Raw genomic sequence first — 17,361 nt, forward strand, 5'->3', positions numbered from 1 at the left:
AGAGCAGGACCGAAATGACCGCCAGTGCCGGTGAAGGAGGTTACCCACTCCAGCCAGGAGGGAATAATTGCTAATCAGAAGGCAGGACATCATAATAGGGTCAAGTAAAAAGCTAAGGAAACTCCCATGGAGATCTCTGCAAATAAGAAAATAAGAACTTCCCTCAGATTCGTGTTTGTGTGTGTGTGTGTTTTAATCCCTTGTAAGAGCAGGCCAGTGGCTTCTGATTGGCCTTAGGTTCCTACCTGGCTTTAAAGTCTGTGAAAGAGACTGAATTTGCCAGGGCTCCAGATGTCAGGTGACTGATGGACATTACCAAATTCCTCAGGGCCATCCCTCCTGTTGCTGTTGCCACCTGGAAAGGAAAATGACAGGTTACATTAGATATGAGATAAGGGACTACACACCGGAGAGGGTCTTTGGCCATCCACCCAGGGACCATGGCCTTGGTAGGGAGAGTGATGGTGATGGTCACGGCTCTTCTAATTCACGGAGTTGAGAAGGATTCAGAAGAGCCTTAAGCATATTCCCCAAGAGAGTTACAAGTATTCTAAGATTCCTACCTCCGGAGACCTAGCTCCCAGTCTGATAAACAAAAACTTTGGTTCCTTTACTTTAAGAGAGAAGTTAGGAATTCTACAGGAATAGAAGAAGCTGTGACACCCAGAATTATAAAGGGTAGTGAAGGTTCAAGGTTAAGGCAGTTAATGCAACAAAGTGAGTCAAAGGAGGCCATCTAGTTGTAGATTAGATCATCAGCTTGTATTTGAAGGCTCTCTTGTCCAAACGGCTTCTTCAAGAAAGGCTCGGAGGCCAGAAAAAGGTCCTATGAGATAGAAAGGAGGTTTGCGGGATAGCAGACTTGATGCAATTTGGGCAAGTATTACACAGTCTGTGTAGGTTTGAATCTGCATGGAGACCAGCTCCACATTCCCTCTATGCTGTCGGTCAGGGTGTGATGGAGAAAATGTTTAGGGTGCGTACCGGGCTCTATTTCTTGGTCATCAGCACTCAAGGCTTATTTTGCAACCCCCCTGCCCCTCTGACCTAGACCCATAATCCTTTCTACCTCTAAGCTGCCCAGTGGTGCTTTCTCTTTCTAAGATTCTGCTTCCAGTTTAGGAACTCGTTAACATTCCCCTCTCTGCTCATCAGTGCCTCTCAGACACTTAGGCTCAGAAAAGAAGCATTGCAAGGGACTGTAGATATATCTGGGAGAGGTCCAAAGAGGGAAAGGAGTCTGAGCACCAGAGTGAGATGACTTCAGAAACTACCGTGCATATCAGCCCATTGAGCTCACTATTTGGGGCATAGGTCACTGTGGAGCACACCACTTCCTTCTGCCTCTCAAAGGAGAAACTTTAAAAAAAAAAAAAAAAGGAAAGCAGCAGAGCCCCCTCCTCCCGTTCCCCCCAAAAGAAATTTGCCTGTAATCTCAGAGGTGATCTCATTTTACTCAGAGTTCTACAATCCCTTCTCTCATTCAATGATCCCCTGAGTTTCGCAGCAGTTGCGCTGTTTTCCTTCTCCTTTCCTCCTGATTGTTTTTCAGTATGGCTGTATTGTAACGCCAAGGAGCCTGAGTTAAGATTTAGGGTCCATTCCTCACAAAGCCTCTGAGGACCTTTGCCTGCTATCCAAACCCCAGAGACGCAACAAGTCCCTTGTACTTTGGGGTAACTCTGAGGCACCAGGATCTTTGGCCATGGCTGCCATTGCTTCCCAATGAATTGAAGCTCTTGACTTTATTTTATTTATTTATTTATTTATTTATTTATTTATTTATTTATTTATTTATTTATTTATTGCTATTTCTTGGGCCGCTCCCGAGGCATATGGAGGTTCCCAGGCTAGGGGTCTAATCGGAGCTGTAGCCACCAGCCTACGCCAGAGACACAGCAACGCTGGATCCTAGCTGCGTCTGCGACCTACACCACAGCTCACGACAACGCCGGATCATTAACCCACTGAGCAAGGGCAGGGACCGAACCTGCAACCTCATGGTTCCTAGTCAGATTCGTTAACCACTGCGCCACGACGGGAACTCCTTGACTTTAAATAAAAATTACACTTGTACAATTTGCATGTCACTGAGAGATTAGTCTTTGAGGTAAAAAATACATAAAGCTGCTCAGTTTTTCTACCAATTTTTTAACCTAACTTTCCCTCTCAATCTGTCCTTCCCCCCTCAAAATCTCACAGCCCTACCTTCCTTTCTTGAGGAAGGACAAGGCTGACAGGAATTGATGATCTTAAAACTGGAGGCTCTATACTCAACAGGTTAAGATTCTGGGGACTCGGATTCTAGTCTTGGCTGGCTGTCACTCACTCACTGTGAGACGTGGGCAAGGCATTTCCCTTCCCTAAGCCTCAGTTTCCCGCTCTGTAAACTGAGAAATTGAATTAGGTGGTCTCTAGTTCCCTTTCTAGCTCTGGCTATCTATGATGCTATCAGGAAGAAAACACAAGTGTCCTTCCGACAGGAAGTGAGACATTCTTGCCCTTCACACCTTTCTCTGTGGCCCACTGCATAAAGAAGCTCTCTGTAGATGCCTGTTTTTCTCATGCCGGCTTAACTCAAGGGACAGACAAGTGAGTTCTAGTAGGAGGCCAAATTCCTTTTACTATGAAGAGAAGGTGTAAAAAAAGGTCATCTAACTCTAACCCTGAATCTTGACAAAGCAGATAGGAGACAGGGATGGGGACAGATAGGAGACAGGCAGGTACAGGGCAGGGAAGCGTATGATAAGCACTCCCCCACAAAAGACAATGTAGACTATTTAAGAGTCTGAGCACATACTTGGTCTTGCCCTAGGGAGCCCCATACAACCAGTGACTGGTTAGCCAACACAACCGTGTGTGGATGGATGAAGAAAGCAAGGACATGTGTAAACACTTCCAGAGTACAGACATAAATGTCCAATCGATGCGTGTACCCTCACTCCTCTTGTCTACTTTAGGCCCATACGCGTCTTGTAAGAAGCTATCTTGGGAGGGGACATCACATCCGTCTTCCCCCTCCCCAAAGTGAGAAAGGAAGAGACAGTGAGACAGGAGCTACTTGGCTTCCTATAAATTGTTTTGTCCTTCCTCACAGCTGCAATCAGAAGCTAAGGGCTCCCGCAGGCCTTGTTCTGATCTGCTGCAGGCGATGGAGGGTTTTTGAAACCGAGAGGACTTGGCTGCGGCCCCGTTTCAGCTGCCGTTGGGGCTGGCTAATGGGCTCATTCGGGAAGACCCCCGCCTGCTGCACTAAAGAGTCCCCTGCCGACCCCCTCCCCAGTCCCAACCCAATTAATAAATGGGGGCTCCCACTTTATGGCTCTGGGAGCAGGAACCAGAGATACAAATGACCCCTAGGGAGGGACAGGAAAAGGCCTTCCAAGAATCAAGCCAGAGAATTGTATATCCACAGGCACATGCTGCCACAGGCTAGTCACATCCCATTTTCAAAGCATTAAAGGGGAAGAAACTGGCAAAAAAAAAAAAAAAAAAAAAAAAAAAAAAAAAAAAAACCACCCAAAAAATAAAACTGTATTTTCTCTCCCAGTACCAGTAGGATAACATTCTTGAAGCCTGCAGGTACACCCCAGAAATAAACACTCTTTCACCTGGTTCTCCAAGCTGAAAAAGGCAGAGTGCAGGTGATCATCTGGGCACATAGCCCGCATTCAACTGTTTTCCAGGGGCCATGTCCCCTCCTAGTGTCGGCAATACTGAACATAGACAGCCCATCTATTGGTTAATAAATACTTTCTTAGAAACAAAGCAATTACCTTTTCCCAAGTCCTTATCACCATCAACAGCATAAATATGTCCTGGGGTTATCATCTTCAGTCTGTCTTTTATTCCTCCCCTCACATCCAAACTATCATCAAGCTTTGCTAATGTTACTGACCCACTTCCTTTCTTCTCAACCCCCTTGTCCTCCCCTCAGGGCCTCACATCTGGACAAAAACAATAACATCCCAGCAAGCTTTCCTGCTTCCATGACCTAGTAGAGCTGCAAAAGTCAACGTCATATTCATCTCATGCTCTGCTCTGTCATCGCTCAACAAATCAAATTCAAATTCCTCATTCAGGCCAACGAGATTGCTCTCCAACCTCATTTCCTAATATTCCTTTCCCCCACTACCCGGACTACTCCATTCATGGCCCTCTGCACAAAACACACATAAATCCTAAGTTTTTCTGCCCGTGATCACTTTCCTTTCTTCTGTTCCATGTCTTCTGTCTTCATCACCTTCAGAGAACCTTTTCTGGTTAACACCAGTTTTTCTGATTATTTCTTTGCTTTGGCTCCCTCTGAACTATGTTACGACTTTATTTTGTAACCTGCATGAATATGACTTATAAATATCAAATCCCCACTTCCCCCCAGGTATAAGACTTGTCTCTCACTAGACCCAGAATCTTCCTAAAGATGGGACCCTCCCATAATCGTGCCCAGAAGTTGCCCTGTACTCAGGGGATGATAGAGCTAGTATTACTGGCTCCTCATGGAAGCAGCCCTCATGGTATTAACTCTTGAGATATCATATCAAACATCGACAAGAAATACAATCTTACTCCCAATGTCAATTTTCAGGCTGCCACCGGTCCTTATCAACATTGAACTTGGCACTCTTACCCCTTCCAAAATCACAAGTTGTTTCAAGACTTCGAAACGTGTTACAAAACAAAAACATAAAAAAAAAAAAAAGGCACAGTCATCAAAATTTTTTATCACCTCAATGCACAGTATATAAACACTAGTTTCATTGTAGACACCTCAGGATGAGAAGCCTCATTTCGTTGTTCCCCATTTCTAAAATTAATCCTATATTCTTAGGTCATGATCTGACTTTCTAGCATGCAAGTCAATCCCAGAGGCAACAGTAATCTTGTTTTCCACCAGACTTGCCTCTAGCCTATCTCTGACCATCACATTTTTGGAAGGTCCCTCAGAATAGAAAACTTATTCATGAGTCTCCCTCACTTTTTAGCAAGCACCTTAGATTAACCTCACTCTCAAATTTCCTCTAGTTTAGTCCTGTGTGATTAGACAGGAAAAAATGATCTGCTACCCTCTTTTATCTCCTACATATTGCTCAGGACAAGGATTTGCCTTGTATTCTTTCCATTCCTTAGCCTCAAGGTGTTAAATAATCAAGGTAACAAAAGCAAAGGTACTGTGGTACCTGACACATAGTAGGTTCCAGACAATGTTAGTTTCTCATTCTTTCCCTTCTTCCTCCCAACACGTTCTCAACCCCTCTGGGTCTGTTTTTTTCACCGGCTAATGACAGCACCGAACTAGACCAACTAGTGTCCTTTTGTAAGCTCTAACACTCTGTGACTCTGATTCACACGTTCTGGTTTGTTTGCTCTTCTGTGAGTCACCCTCACTTAGATCTAAAGTGAAGGGGAGAGGAATATTGGTTTCCTAAAACATGTAAAACCACTTGCAGAAGAGTTTTAAAACTCAAAAAACAATTTTTTAGCTTGATGCTCAATCATTGATGCTCGATGCTCTATCATTCCTGCCTTATTCCTGAAATACTCTTGAACCATGTAGAGAGCAATGCTAAGCAAAATGTTCTTGTATAAATTATTTGCCTAATATAACTGTCTTCATAGCATGCCCCAACTATAAAGGTAACCCTATCACTAACATTAATCAAGGGGACAGTTTGCTCTTTAATGGGGTCTCCTTGAAATGAATTGTGAAACTTTAAGGCATTTATCCCCCTTCACTACTCCATTAATTTTTCCTTCCACCCTTACATCCCTCTCTCTTCTTTATAAGCAATCATACACTGCCTCTTTCTGCAGTCCCACTAAGACTTCTCCAGTTCCCCCTTCTTTACATTTCCTTCTCATATTGCTTCATGTTATATGAGAACTTTTGGGAACTTAGAAGTTACCGAATTTCTAAAAGGGATCAGGCTCTCTAGGTCTCTAAAGCACCTTCTTTTCTCCAGGGTTAGAAGCATGAAAAATTGTATTAGCCTCGGTGGGGAGGTTATCTGTCTATAAGCTGATCCTTACCAAGGGTGTCCCTCGTGAAACACAGGAGGGGGAAGGATGCTCTCCTTGAGACAACCCCTCAGATAGGATCCTTAAACAAAGACAAGACATTCTCAAAACTCAAGCTCTGCTCTTGGCTTAGCTCTGACTGCTATATTGTAGCCTTTTTAAAGTCTCTCTGTGCTGCCTTCCTCAGAGATGTTTTGGCTTGGGTAAAATGTCTTTTATTCCTTTAGAACTACCAACATTATCTTCAGGCTACAATCCTGCCAGAGCAAAACATCCAAAACATCCAGCTATTTCCAGGTTCTAGGGAACCTATGTCTAAATGAATTAACTTCATGGCTTATACCCTCTCATTCCAGAGAAGCACAATGTGGCTGAGGACTGGGTATTGAGAAAACTTTGCTAACAATTACCCACCTAGAGAGTATTAAGAACTAACTGTATATCAGCCTCTCTCAGCCTTGAACTATTAATTCATTCTTGAGACAGAGATATGAGAACAATCCAGTGGTCAAGTATTTGGGCAACCTTGTGATTAATCACCAGGGCATCAAAGCAGCCCTCATCTGCTTTCTCATGGACAGGAGGGCCCTCTTCTCACCAAGCTTTACTTCCCATAGACACTATCTGCAACTGAGCTTAGAAATGACAGCAGCAAAATCAAGTGTCAGGATATGAGGGAAGAGGATGAAGTGAAAGTTGAGACTTTCCTAGACCAGTAAATCTCTTAGACTTCATGCAACATGAATTAAAAGCTCCTTTCCTTAGCAGTTAGCAATAAGAAAGTGATTTTGCTTTCTCTTTCAGTTCTCATCCCATAAATTGAGGAACTGGAATAGACATTTGTCTCCTGAATTTCTTCTCACCACCCTTCAAAACTATGAAGCAGCAAAACTCTAAATACCCTTCAGGGTTAAGCAATCAACCTCCCTGGCTCGACTAAAGCATGCGAGTAGTGAGTGGGGAGGAGAGAGAGAAATAGGAAATGAAGTAGATGGACAGGAGATGGAGAGATAGCTGCACATGGTGAGGAGTGATAAGAGTACCACCATTAATTTCTTCATATTTCCCCCAAAGCCTCTCAATCCTGGCTTGGAGTAAACTCTCACTTGAGAATACTCCTACGGCTATGGGAATACTGAAAGTGTTCCTATAAATGAGAGATGCCACACCTGGACAGTAAAATTAACCAAAGCGTCCAGGAGCGCTCACCCTGCCTCTTAGGACAATGAAGATTTAGCAATTCCACTTCTCCCTTGGAATGTCTGAATATTTACTCACTTGAGGAACTCCCCACTTCCACTTCCATTCCACTAGCCCTTCAGGATGACTAAGTTGTGAACAAAGTCACTCAATACCTAAAAAAAAAAAAGCCAAGCTATGGGGTAACCTTCAGTAACAACGAAATCCCAGTTCAGCACAAAGAACATTAACTGTTAACTTTCTTGAGGCTTTGACTTTACCATACAGTTAAGAATGCCTGTCTGGGAAAAGAAATTTAGGTACTGAACGGTAAAACAACCTTGAGTGTGATAGAGAAAAAAGTCCAGATTAGGTTAGGTCTTCAGTTTTCAGGCCCAGAATTGAAGACACACATTGCTATGAAGTGGAAAACAATATTCTCTAGAAGGTTGAAGTTCACACTCCTAGTCATGAATATATAAAGACTGGAAAACATTTTCCTTTCTCTGGAGGCTAACCAGAAACACAGGACTCCAGAAACACAGGAGCTCTCCATTCTCCTTCTGGATAAAGACATGATAGCCCACAGGCAATCATACTTAAAACTGTGGGGATTCAAAATCAAGCTGGCAACCCTCATCACCACCAGGTTTTGACTGGATTTCTTCCTAGCTTCCTTGTTCTGGTGTACCCCTTGTATGATTGTTTACCCTGCTCACAACTTCCTGGTACCTACTTCCCTTCTTCCTTTGTCTCCAGATGCATTTTTCCTGTTCTCTACCTACTTATGTCATATCTAGCAGGATTGCAGCACATACTACAAGGGAACGTTTAGTCCTCATTTTCTTAAACCATGAAAGAGAAGGGACATTTTCTCCTCACGTGGAGACAAGAAAAATACCAACAGAGCTAGGAAGACTAAGCCGAGCCCATGCTGACCCTACTCATGGCAACAGGAAGTGGTGTAGGGGTGAGGGTTTCTGATTTAAGGGACTAGCTTTTATTCTAACCAGCCTCTTACCAACTTCTCTTGACGACAGTTGAGCTCAAACCCACTTACCTCTCCTTTCAGGAGGAGTCAGGGTACATGAAGCTCAACTCTTTTGATGGCCTGACACCATCATTACTTTTGTGCAGCTGCTTTCTACTTTAAAAAATCACATGGCTTCCCCCAACTCTTTATTATCTAATTCTTAGTCTAGGGTTTTGAAGCACCTCTTCAAACCCTGAAAACTTTTGTTTTTGGTAGTTTATGAGTCTATAGAGATTCTAAGACAAAGAACCCCTAAGATAAAGTGGAGGAAAAATGCCCTTCATACGTAATTAGATCTGTTCAAAGGGTACAGATTAAGAAGTAAATGCAATGGAGCAAGAGTGGTATAGTAACAGGAAATATTTAATTTTCCAATCTCCACTTTCCATTTTTATAAACTGAAAGAAAAAATTTAATATATTACAAAATATCTGTACATAGACAAGGTAAAACCTGATGGGGAGCAAAAACGAGAGAGAAAGGAATACAGTGTCAGGAACCTAAATCAGGGAGAATGAGGTGGCAACTGACACTTTTCTGATGCAGCATTCTCTCTCAAAACCTGCTGGTAACCATTTTAGTACTGTAACTATATATGCATATTAAACACACACACACACACACACACACACACACAAAGCGGTTGGGTGATGTCTATAGCATAAACTAACAGAAGTCCTACTTACAAATTTGTGCTAACTGCCCTGCTTTTAAATGTATAAATCTGATACAGTTTTCAAGTCCCTATTTCTATCGATAGTTGAAGAAAAACCTAAGGAAACTGTGTCAAGCAAAGTGGTTTTCAAAACCACAAAAATGATAATGGTCAAAGCGTTTTTGCCTCTCATTCATGAACAGAATCAGATTCCTCATCTGATCAAAATAATGTATTTAATTAAAACAAACCAAACCAAAACCATAACCACTTTTGAATATAGTTGGGTTTGTAATTTCCTAGCTGTCCAGTAGAAATTCTGCCAAACTTTTACTTTCATCACATTTACGGGTAACACAGCTGAAAAATTAACAAATACCTTTCTTCCTCCACACAGATTCCAGGATATTTGAGTTTCTGTCCCTCTGCTTTTAGAAATGGTCAAAATCACCAACTTTTTTTTTTTCTTTTTAGACTCCCAAAATGGGGGTGGGGGATGGGATGGGATCACACATAAACACACACACACACACATTCACCCTTTTCCCCAGTAGTAGGGATGGGGAAAGGAGACTTAAGTATATTATTTAGAATATTTGGCATAATTAAAAATATGCAGTGGGGAGGAAAAAACATTATTGATGACTGCTGATAACCAAAATACAATTAAAATATATAATTTTATTCATATTTGATGGGAAACCAATTTTTTTTTCACTAGATACTTTCGAAAGTATCCCAGGCTTGAGTTCTTTAATCAAAAATGGGAGAGTGGGGCCCAATGCCTCAAATCAAATATTCTAAAATACAAAGGCCCATGTCTGAGGACTAAGACAGTCAACAGACAAAAGGTTCAGATGAACTTTAATGCAATTTACCAACAGCATGTCAGTGAGCCTAGCAAATCTAATTGGACACACTGGTATAAAAAGCCATCAATGCCAAAATGGCTAGAAGGTTCTCTTTTTAATCAATGTTTGGCCCTGAGGGCAAGGCCAGACCAAAACCCAGAGAATAAAGAAATACACACACCAGATATCTGCCTATTTTTATAACAGGGGAAAATAATCTTCATGTAAGTACCAGAAGAGGGGTTCTTCTTTCATTTCTTTAAAGTTTTGTTTTCTGTTTTATTAATGCACCTCTCTCTTAAAAGTAGTGTTTATTTTTTAATATAAGAACTTGGCATTGAAACATGAAACTTTGAGTTCAAAACTATTCTCCAAAATGCTGAAGCGTATCTATCTTCTCTTTGTAAAAGGGAGCTAACCTACATTTCACAAAGGTCTAAGTCTGTGCAGGTAATTTATAGAAATGTGTATGTTTTTAAAACACATTACATGCTGGTACTCACACAGAACTGGAAGCCAAAATGAGAAGCCCATGTTATCCCCCCCTTGAAAACCTTTCCCTCCTCCATTTTTTGTTTATAGTAAGGCAAAATTCTTGCCATGCAATTCATAATTTAACCCCCTTTATCGAAAATCAAAATCAAAACCAAATCCCTCTGGAGGAAAATTCCTAAAAGAATTGGCAGGATATACATGCTGAGATGTGTATATGTCAATACTGTTCTTTCTTATAGTCTGCTCTTTTAAAATTATTTTTTAAAAAAGGTCTTAGGTAGTGATACATCTTCAGAAAAATATCCACCCTAAACTAAGTTACATTTCCATGTATTTTCAGGATGTATTTTTTTCTTTGACAATATTACAATGCTCTGTTTAAAAGTTTTTTTTTTGACAAAAATATATGTGTAAACAGTATGCTAACTGTTCTTACTAGCCCTCTAGGTATGGAGGCATCATCTCTAACCCTAGCTCAGCAGCAATGTCCTAGGCTATCTGCATTTATAAATCAACTTCACCACTCCAACATGGTTTAAAAAAAAATTTTTTTTTAGAATTGAAGAGTTACAGAGAACAATATAGGAGTTTGAATTTCCTTTCCTTTATTTCAAAAAAAAGTAAAGAATTATCCCAGGTTCTTGGGCATCTCGACAATTTTTTTCCAAACAAATGCCTCAAAAAGAGAGAGACAGAGAGAGAAAGAGCAAACTCTATAAAGATAGGGGTAAAAAAATTAAGGGATAGGGTAAAGTCCACCTACTTGCCCAAGAATGCTACTTTCTACAACCTGCTTCATGTGCAGGGAAAGGGGGCATGTCTTTTCTCAAAGTGGAGCAAACTTTAAGGATGAGCAATTTATTTGGAAAAAAAAAAGGTATGTTCAAGATGCTCAATGGGGGGAAAAAGAGTTCACTTGAAAGCAAAAATGTGAGATGGTGGAGAGGAAGGAAACATTTATTTAAATCAGCCAGTCACTCTGTTTCCCTTATAACAAAAGCCTAAGAGCAGCTCAAATTTTGTGAACACTATTCTCTAAAAAAACAAAAAAACCCACTAAATTCAAAAGTAAGAAACCATTAAAATAAAAAACTCACAAATCCAAAACTTTAAAAACCTATGGAGAGCTTCTCCTGAGCCATCTCAAAATTTAAACTGTTCTCTTCTGCTGCTGCTCAAGAAGCACAGGCTATGAACTAATAAAACATTTACTTTTCAATTTAATGACCCTCTTCATATTCTCTACTTATATTTACTAGGCAGAGTTGAAGTAGATGTTCTGGCTATGGCCCATCTGGGGGAAGTGGTGCCAACATCACTATTTTATAAGTCGCCTGCTAGTAGCAAGTGAGCAAGGAATACAACAGACAGCTTTGCAATAGCCAAATGCAGATGATTACCTCGCTCTGGCAAATGATTTCATTAAAGGTTCAGAGGACTGGATGGAAGGATGGACAGGGAAGGAATCTTTCAGGACACTGAAGTCTCTGGGTTAGTAAGGAACTCCTCTCCCTCTTCCCCCTCTTGGAGGGACTCTTGTAGGCCCCCGATAGAGTTTTCCATAAGCAGAAGACTGAGCTGGGGCCCCCCAATTAAGGCCTGCTCCTGAACTGCTGGCCCCAGTAGTTCCTGGCCCCAGCTCCCCATAGTTTTGCAATTTGGTCTCTGCATGTACCACAGAGTTGCTGCTTCCCTCAGCCTTCAGGAATGGTTGCCCGACCACCGAGTGTAATGCTAAGGGGACCCTGGCAAAACGGAGGTCCTGGTCCCCTGGGAACTGCACTGACCCTGTGCCCTGGTAACTGCTGGACTCCCCAAGGTGGCTCACAGAGCCGGAGAAGGTCCTGTTCTTCACCAGGGTCTGGGCCAAGGATTCTGTCAAGGCTGGACCAGAGTTGCGTTCATCAGTGTCAGTGGCACTGAACCCTGTTTCAGGCCCATCAGTGTTTCCGTAAGTCCTGGTGGGATGGGGTCGGGTGGAGTAATCCATTGGTCTCAAGGCCTGGTGCTCATGTGGCAGGTGGCCAGGAGGCTCTGCTTCAGGCTGGGATAAAAGTTGCAGCAAGGCGGCTGTCACAGCTGGGTTCAACTCCTGGGGGGCGCTGGAAAGATCGCCTTCAACCAGAGGGGGTGGAGGTGGCGGCGGTGGAGGTCCGGGGGGCTCAGGGGGCCTCTTCTCTGGTGGAAGAATGTGAGGAGGACATGCTGTGGAAGGGTTACTTCTTTTAAACACCATCTTAAAAATCACATGTGATTATAAACACAAACACACACACACACACCAACACACACTGCCCAACACAAATACCAATACAAGTAACCAAATATATATAAAGAATAAAACTTTGGGATCAGGAAATCGCAATTTATAAATAAAATCAAGTGATTAAAACAGTTGCATTCTAGATCTAACAGCTTGTGTAAAAAGATCGTATGTTTCAAATGATTATCCTGATTTCCTCCATTTCCTTCCTTAAGGAACCGTTCTAATACGTAGGCAGTTGGCAGCCTCCCCACCCTTTTTTGCTGTTGGATCAAAACATTAATGAAAATAAAGTAGAAAGAAGGAAGATGAGAGGGAACAATACATATGCTGTGGTCACATTTCTAGGACATAATCTTGCTGTACAACAGGAGACCTTGTGTGGACTTAGCTAACACATTTTACAGAATGTTTGATGATAGAAGGTTAACACCTGAAACAGAACTTAATGTACAGGAGAGATGAAATAAAGTAAAAACTTTTCATTACCGTCGTGTATAAATATACACTTGCTTCTTCAAACTTTAGTCCCTTCTCCTCATAATCACATTCTGAAGAAAATGATATTAACCACCATACTGTCATTCAGCTTCCTATGTTACAGTAATTATAAAAAATCACTATAGCAATGTCATGCAGAATGGGCTGTTGATAAACATTTGTTTATCTTGCAGACCTTGACAAGAAGTGAGTATTTAGAAAAGTACTGAACTAATACTATACTCTGACATTCCAAAGATCTTTCTAGAACCACTCCCTGGATTTTTCATCCCCCACTGCTGGATTAATTTGCCTAACCATGGTAATCACTGTCTGATAATGAACTCCTGCCAAGGCAAGAGATTAGAAATGTAAAGTGGTGTGAGTCTGAGGACATATAAAACCAAGTACAGTCAGAACTGTGCCCTTAGAGATTTGGGAGTCATCCTGCTGAAGAAAAGGTTTAAAGTTTTTGATATCTTCCAAATGATTGATTTTTGTTCCCTATGGAAAAGGTTTTTTGTTTTGTTTTCTTTTGTTTTGTTTTCGGGCTGCACTCTTGGCATATGGAGGTTCCCAGGCTAGGGGTTGAATCAGAGCTGCAGCCACCAGCCTACACCACAGCCACAACCACGCCAGATCCGAGCCACATCCTCCACCTACGCTGCAGCTTGCAGCAACCCACTGAGAGAGGCCAGGGATCAAACCCTCATCCCTCATGGATACTAGTTGGGTTCTTAACCTGCTGAGCCACAATGGGAACTCCTGGAAACATATTTTTAAATGTCCATATCATCAATTCTTTATTATTTCAACTAGTGAGTGATATGAAAGTCATTACTCAGGCAAGCCAAAAATAGTTTTTATAGTTATAATTAGGTATTTTGGTAGCATATTTACCACAATTGTATTTTACAAAGACAGTAAGTAAAGTATGCCCTTAGGGTACAGTTGAAAGAACTTTGAAAACACTACAAAACTGTTGTGCAGTGGGAATATAAGGTCAGGTGCTATACATATAATACAGATAAACAGTCCCGATTTGCCTGGGACTGAGGGGGTTCCCAGGTTGCTAACTTTCAGTTTTAAAACCAGGACAGTACAGGGACAAGTTGGTTATCCTACATATAGTACCCACCCAAGTTAATTGTTAAGATTAGCTGGCTGACTAGGTGGTAGTGAAAACTAAATTAAAGGACAAAAAAATTAGCTATAGAAAATTCACAATTTGAAAAGTCGACAGCCTAAAAAAGGAGGCCTAACTGGACTACAAACATTTATAGATTTCAAACTTTTTGCTGTCAATACTACATATCTCACTACATAAGAACATCACAGTACCAATTATTTTTAAAAAGTATTTTTGGACTATACATGAAATGAAACATCAGGTTTTTTTTTCATACTGAAGGCAAACAACTTCCAGCTATACTACTTTTCATATTTAAACTTTGCTTTTTTAAATAAATAGTCTAGTTGTGTTTCAACAGAACTAATTCTTGAGCTCAAATTCTTTCACATGTTATGAGGATGAAAACTATTTCAAAAATAGCAAAGGCAGATGGGTTGTAAAGAACTATTAAAGGTTAATAAAACATCTTAAGAGAATTAAAAATAAAGATCACATTAAAAAAACATATTGTTATAAGATTCAAAGTGTTAACAATATTGCCAATCCTTAACAGTCTGTACCAATGTCAGGAGGTATTAATCAAATGTACAAATAACTTAAAAACTTCATTTTACTCATTAAATTTCAACCATTACCCTTTTCCCAGTCAAGTATAGAGTAGCTAAATAGTAGCCAAAGTGATAGATTTTTTTTTACCTTCTCTGGCTTACTCAGTCTGCCCTCTGGTGGAAGTGCTAATGAACAATAAAATGGCCAAATGAGAGGTAGCAGGGGAGGGAAACAAAAACAGGAGAGATACCAACTGGATAATCCAAAAGTGACTGTAATAATTAGGAATGGCATTTTTAGTCTCCTCTGAAAAGTAAAATCCAACAATTTCTGGGCATGAGCCAGGCCTTAATTTTAGTTCAATCTCACCATTTGGCTAATAGCTTGTTGGCTCAATTATTGGGTAAATTTCTTTCAGTCACTCTGCTATTTAATTTGAACCAGTTCTTTCAGATACTGTGACTATAGCTGAGTTTTTTTTCTGCTGGGGGTAGGTGGTGGTGTGGTGGGGGAGGGTATGAGAGACGAGATAAAGAGGCCTGCTTTAATTCTAGATTTGCTTTCTCTGTTATTCCATGTCCTAGAGTCTTTCTTAAAAACAACTGGAACTGTTATGACAGAATAGCAAAGTGAATCAAGAAATACATTAAAAAGAAACACATTAAGTACAGGAATTCTAGCTCTGCCTTTGTCAACAGTATGGTTCCAGCAGTGGGACAATCAGCAGGCTTACTAAAACTCCTTGGATTGCAGTTTCTCTATCTATATAAAGTAAGGGTGTTAATTTTATTTGTCACCTTCCAGTTTTTAAACTTTACATATGATAACTCACTTATATACTTGACACCATACCAGTGGAAATAAGATATACTCCTCTCTACACCATCCCATATGAAATGTGAATGCAACACTCTAAAAGGTGAAGGTTAGTGTACCCCATCAGTCCTTGTACCTCTTCTCATCCCCCAAATTCATGGGGTCTTCATGAACCGCAAAAATTTCCAAGGATTTGAAAATACTTTCAGATAAGTAAAGATTTTGCAAGTAAAGACTGTGAATCAGAACTGATTAGAATACTGAAACTTCTTTTCCTTTTAATAAATTGCATGCTGTGGTCAGGTGAGATCAAGGTATACATATTTCCTTTTTTAAGATTTTTCCTTATATATAATGCTCAATTCTTAATCTAGGGTCCATTTAGTTATCTCTTTCAGGAACAGAGATTCAAAGGAATCATTTTTACATGCTATTTTTTTGGAAAGGAAATGTATGGTGTTAATAATCTACTTGGGAAATCTTCTCAAATTATTCTTCAGGAGATTAACAATGACATTTTATTAGAGCTTTCTTGACTATCTTTCCAGCAAAACTCTGGTATCCGACATCCACTACACTAGAGTACAACTGCTTATTTGTACAATCTGATAACGATTTTTGTTTGGAAGGCAGATTTTCAAGTGCTAGTATACTAGTTGGCCACGACACACACAGTGGTTCAAGATGCATCACTAGTACTGTTGTGGATTCCTTGGGTGAGAACACAGGGACTTTACTTACCTACCTCCTAGGAAATGGAAAAATGGAAAAACGATCAGTATATGAAAGGTGCTTTGAGAAGCTTCGAAATTTATATAAAAGAAGCTGGGCAAGAAACATATCACTTGGTGCTATGTTCTCCTGTAGACTAGGTTACAGAAAAACTGAAACTGAGGCCACTGATGTGAAAAAGAAAATGTTAGAGATTTGTAAGAGGATCAACAGCACCTGAGCTCAGTGAGATTCATGACCGGTCTGTTTACCTGCTGCCTCCTCCTGTGGCATTGTGGGAGTTCTTCGGGGCCCCTGTGGCCCACTGTTCTTGTTGTCACTGTTGTTTTCCTCCAGGTTGCCTGCTGGCTCCTGGGTTTTCATCAGTTGACCCAAGAGAACTGCCAACATATTCTGCATGTCAGCTGGTGTGCTTGAAGCTTCAGGGGTTGTCTGTTCTGCTGAAGGCTGGACCACTGGGGCAGGGGGTGCCTCCTTTAAAGACTCCTCTGGGACTATGGACTCTGAGTCCTGCTGCTGGGAAGCAGCTTCCGTTAGGGCACTGATAGACTGGTTCAGGGCCTCCAGCTGCTGTTGTATCTCTGGGTTGGAGTGGATGTTAAGCAGCTGTGCCATTTGAGGAATGCTCAGGTCGGTTTGGCTCTGCAGCAGGTTTAATAACACTGCCAATTCGCTTTGATTCAACTGCTGTGTGATGTCACCAAGGCCTGTGGAGAGACAGTGAAGCCAATCAAAGGATGAGGCAGGGTAAGGACCTTTGCCTTCTTCAGCTGGCAACAGCAACTTGCAATATCCAAAGAATGAAGCTTCATTTTGAATGTCTCATTTCTCATGCCTCAAACTGTCGAGACATATTTGTTATACTTTATATTTTCACTTAAAAATACAGGGACTAATTAAAACATATCTCTGTATTGTGAGTAAAAGCAATTTCATTTTATCTCTATTCTTCGAGGTCAGTGATTTTCAACCCTTACTATACATCAGAATAGGAAAGATTTTTTTTTTTCTTTTTAGGCTGCACCTGCAGCACATGGAAGTTCCCTGGCAAGGGACTGAACCTGAGCCACAGCAGCAACCCAAGCCACTGCAGTGACAACACTAGATCCTTAACCTACTGAACCAAAAGAGAACTCCAGGAGATATTTTAAAATTCAG

General features: G+C 41.0%; 1 protein-coding gene across 45 annotated transcripts in view; it reads right to left on the minus strand.

Annotated features, from left to right (window-relative positions):
- Positions 1-17,361, minus strand: part of CDK12 (cyclin dependent kinase 12) — an 85,939-nt gene that overhangs the window by 19,770 nt on the left and 48,808 nt on the right. For 14 of the 45 annotated variants that reach the window (XM_084984552.1, XM_084984534.1, XM_084984535.1 and 11 more), the window contains exons 13-15: positions 16,455-16,910; positions 12,019-12,409; positions 246-355 (exon numbers count right to left, since the gene is read on the minus strand). In XM_084984552.1, coding sequence (XP_084840678.1) covers positions 325-355; positions 12,019-12,409; positions 16,455-16,910 — 878 coding nt within the window. In that variant the 3' untranslated portion in view covers positions 246-324. Of the gene's footprint in view, positions 1-245; positions 356-9,546; positions 12,437-16,454; positions 16,911-17,361 lie in introns of those variants that run through there. The other 31 variants (XM_084984557.1, XM_084984544.1, XM_084984559.1 and 28 more) reach the window with 4 other exon arrangements.

Source organism: Sus scrofa, chromosome 12, assembly GCF_054392235.1.
Source record: "Sus scrofa isolate SSC_HxYL_T2T_F1_AM1 chromosome 12, Sscrofa_HxYL_maternal_Yorkshire_Landrace_v2.0, whole genome shotgun sequence".
In the NCBI taxonomy this organism is placed as follows: domain Eukaryota; kingdom Metazoa; phylum Chordata; class Mammalia; order Artiodactyla; family Suidae; genus Sus; species Sus scrofa.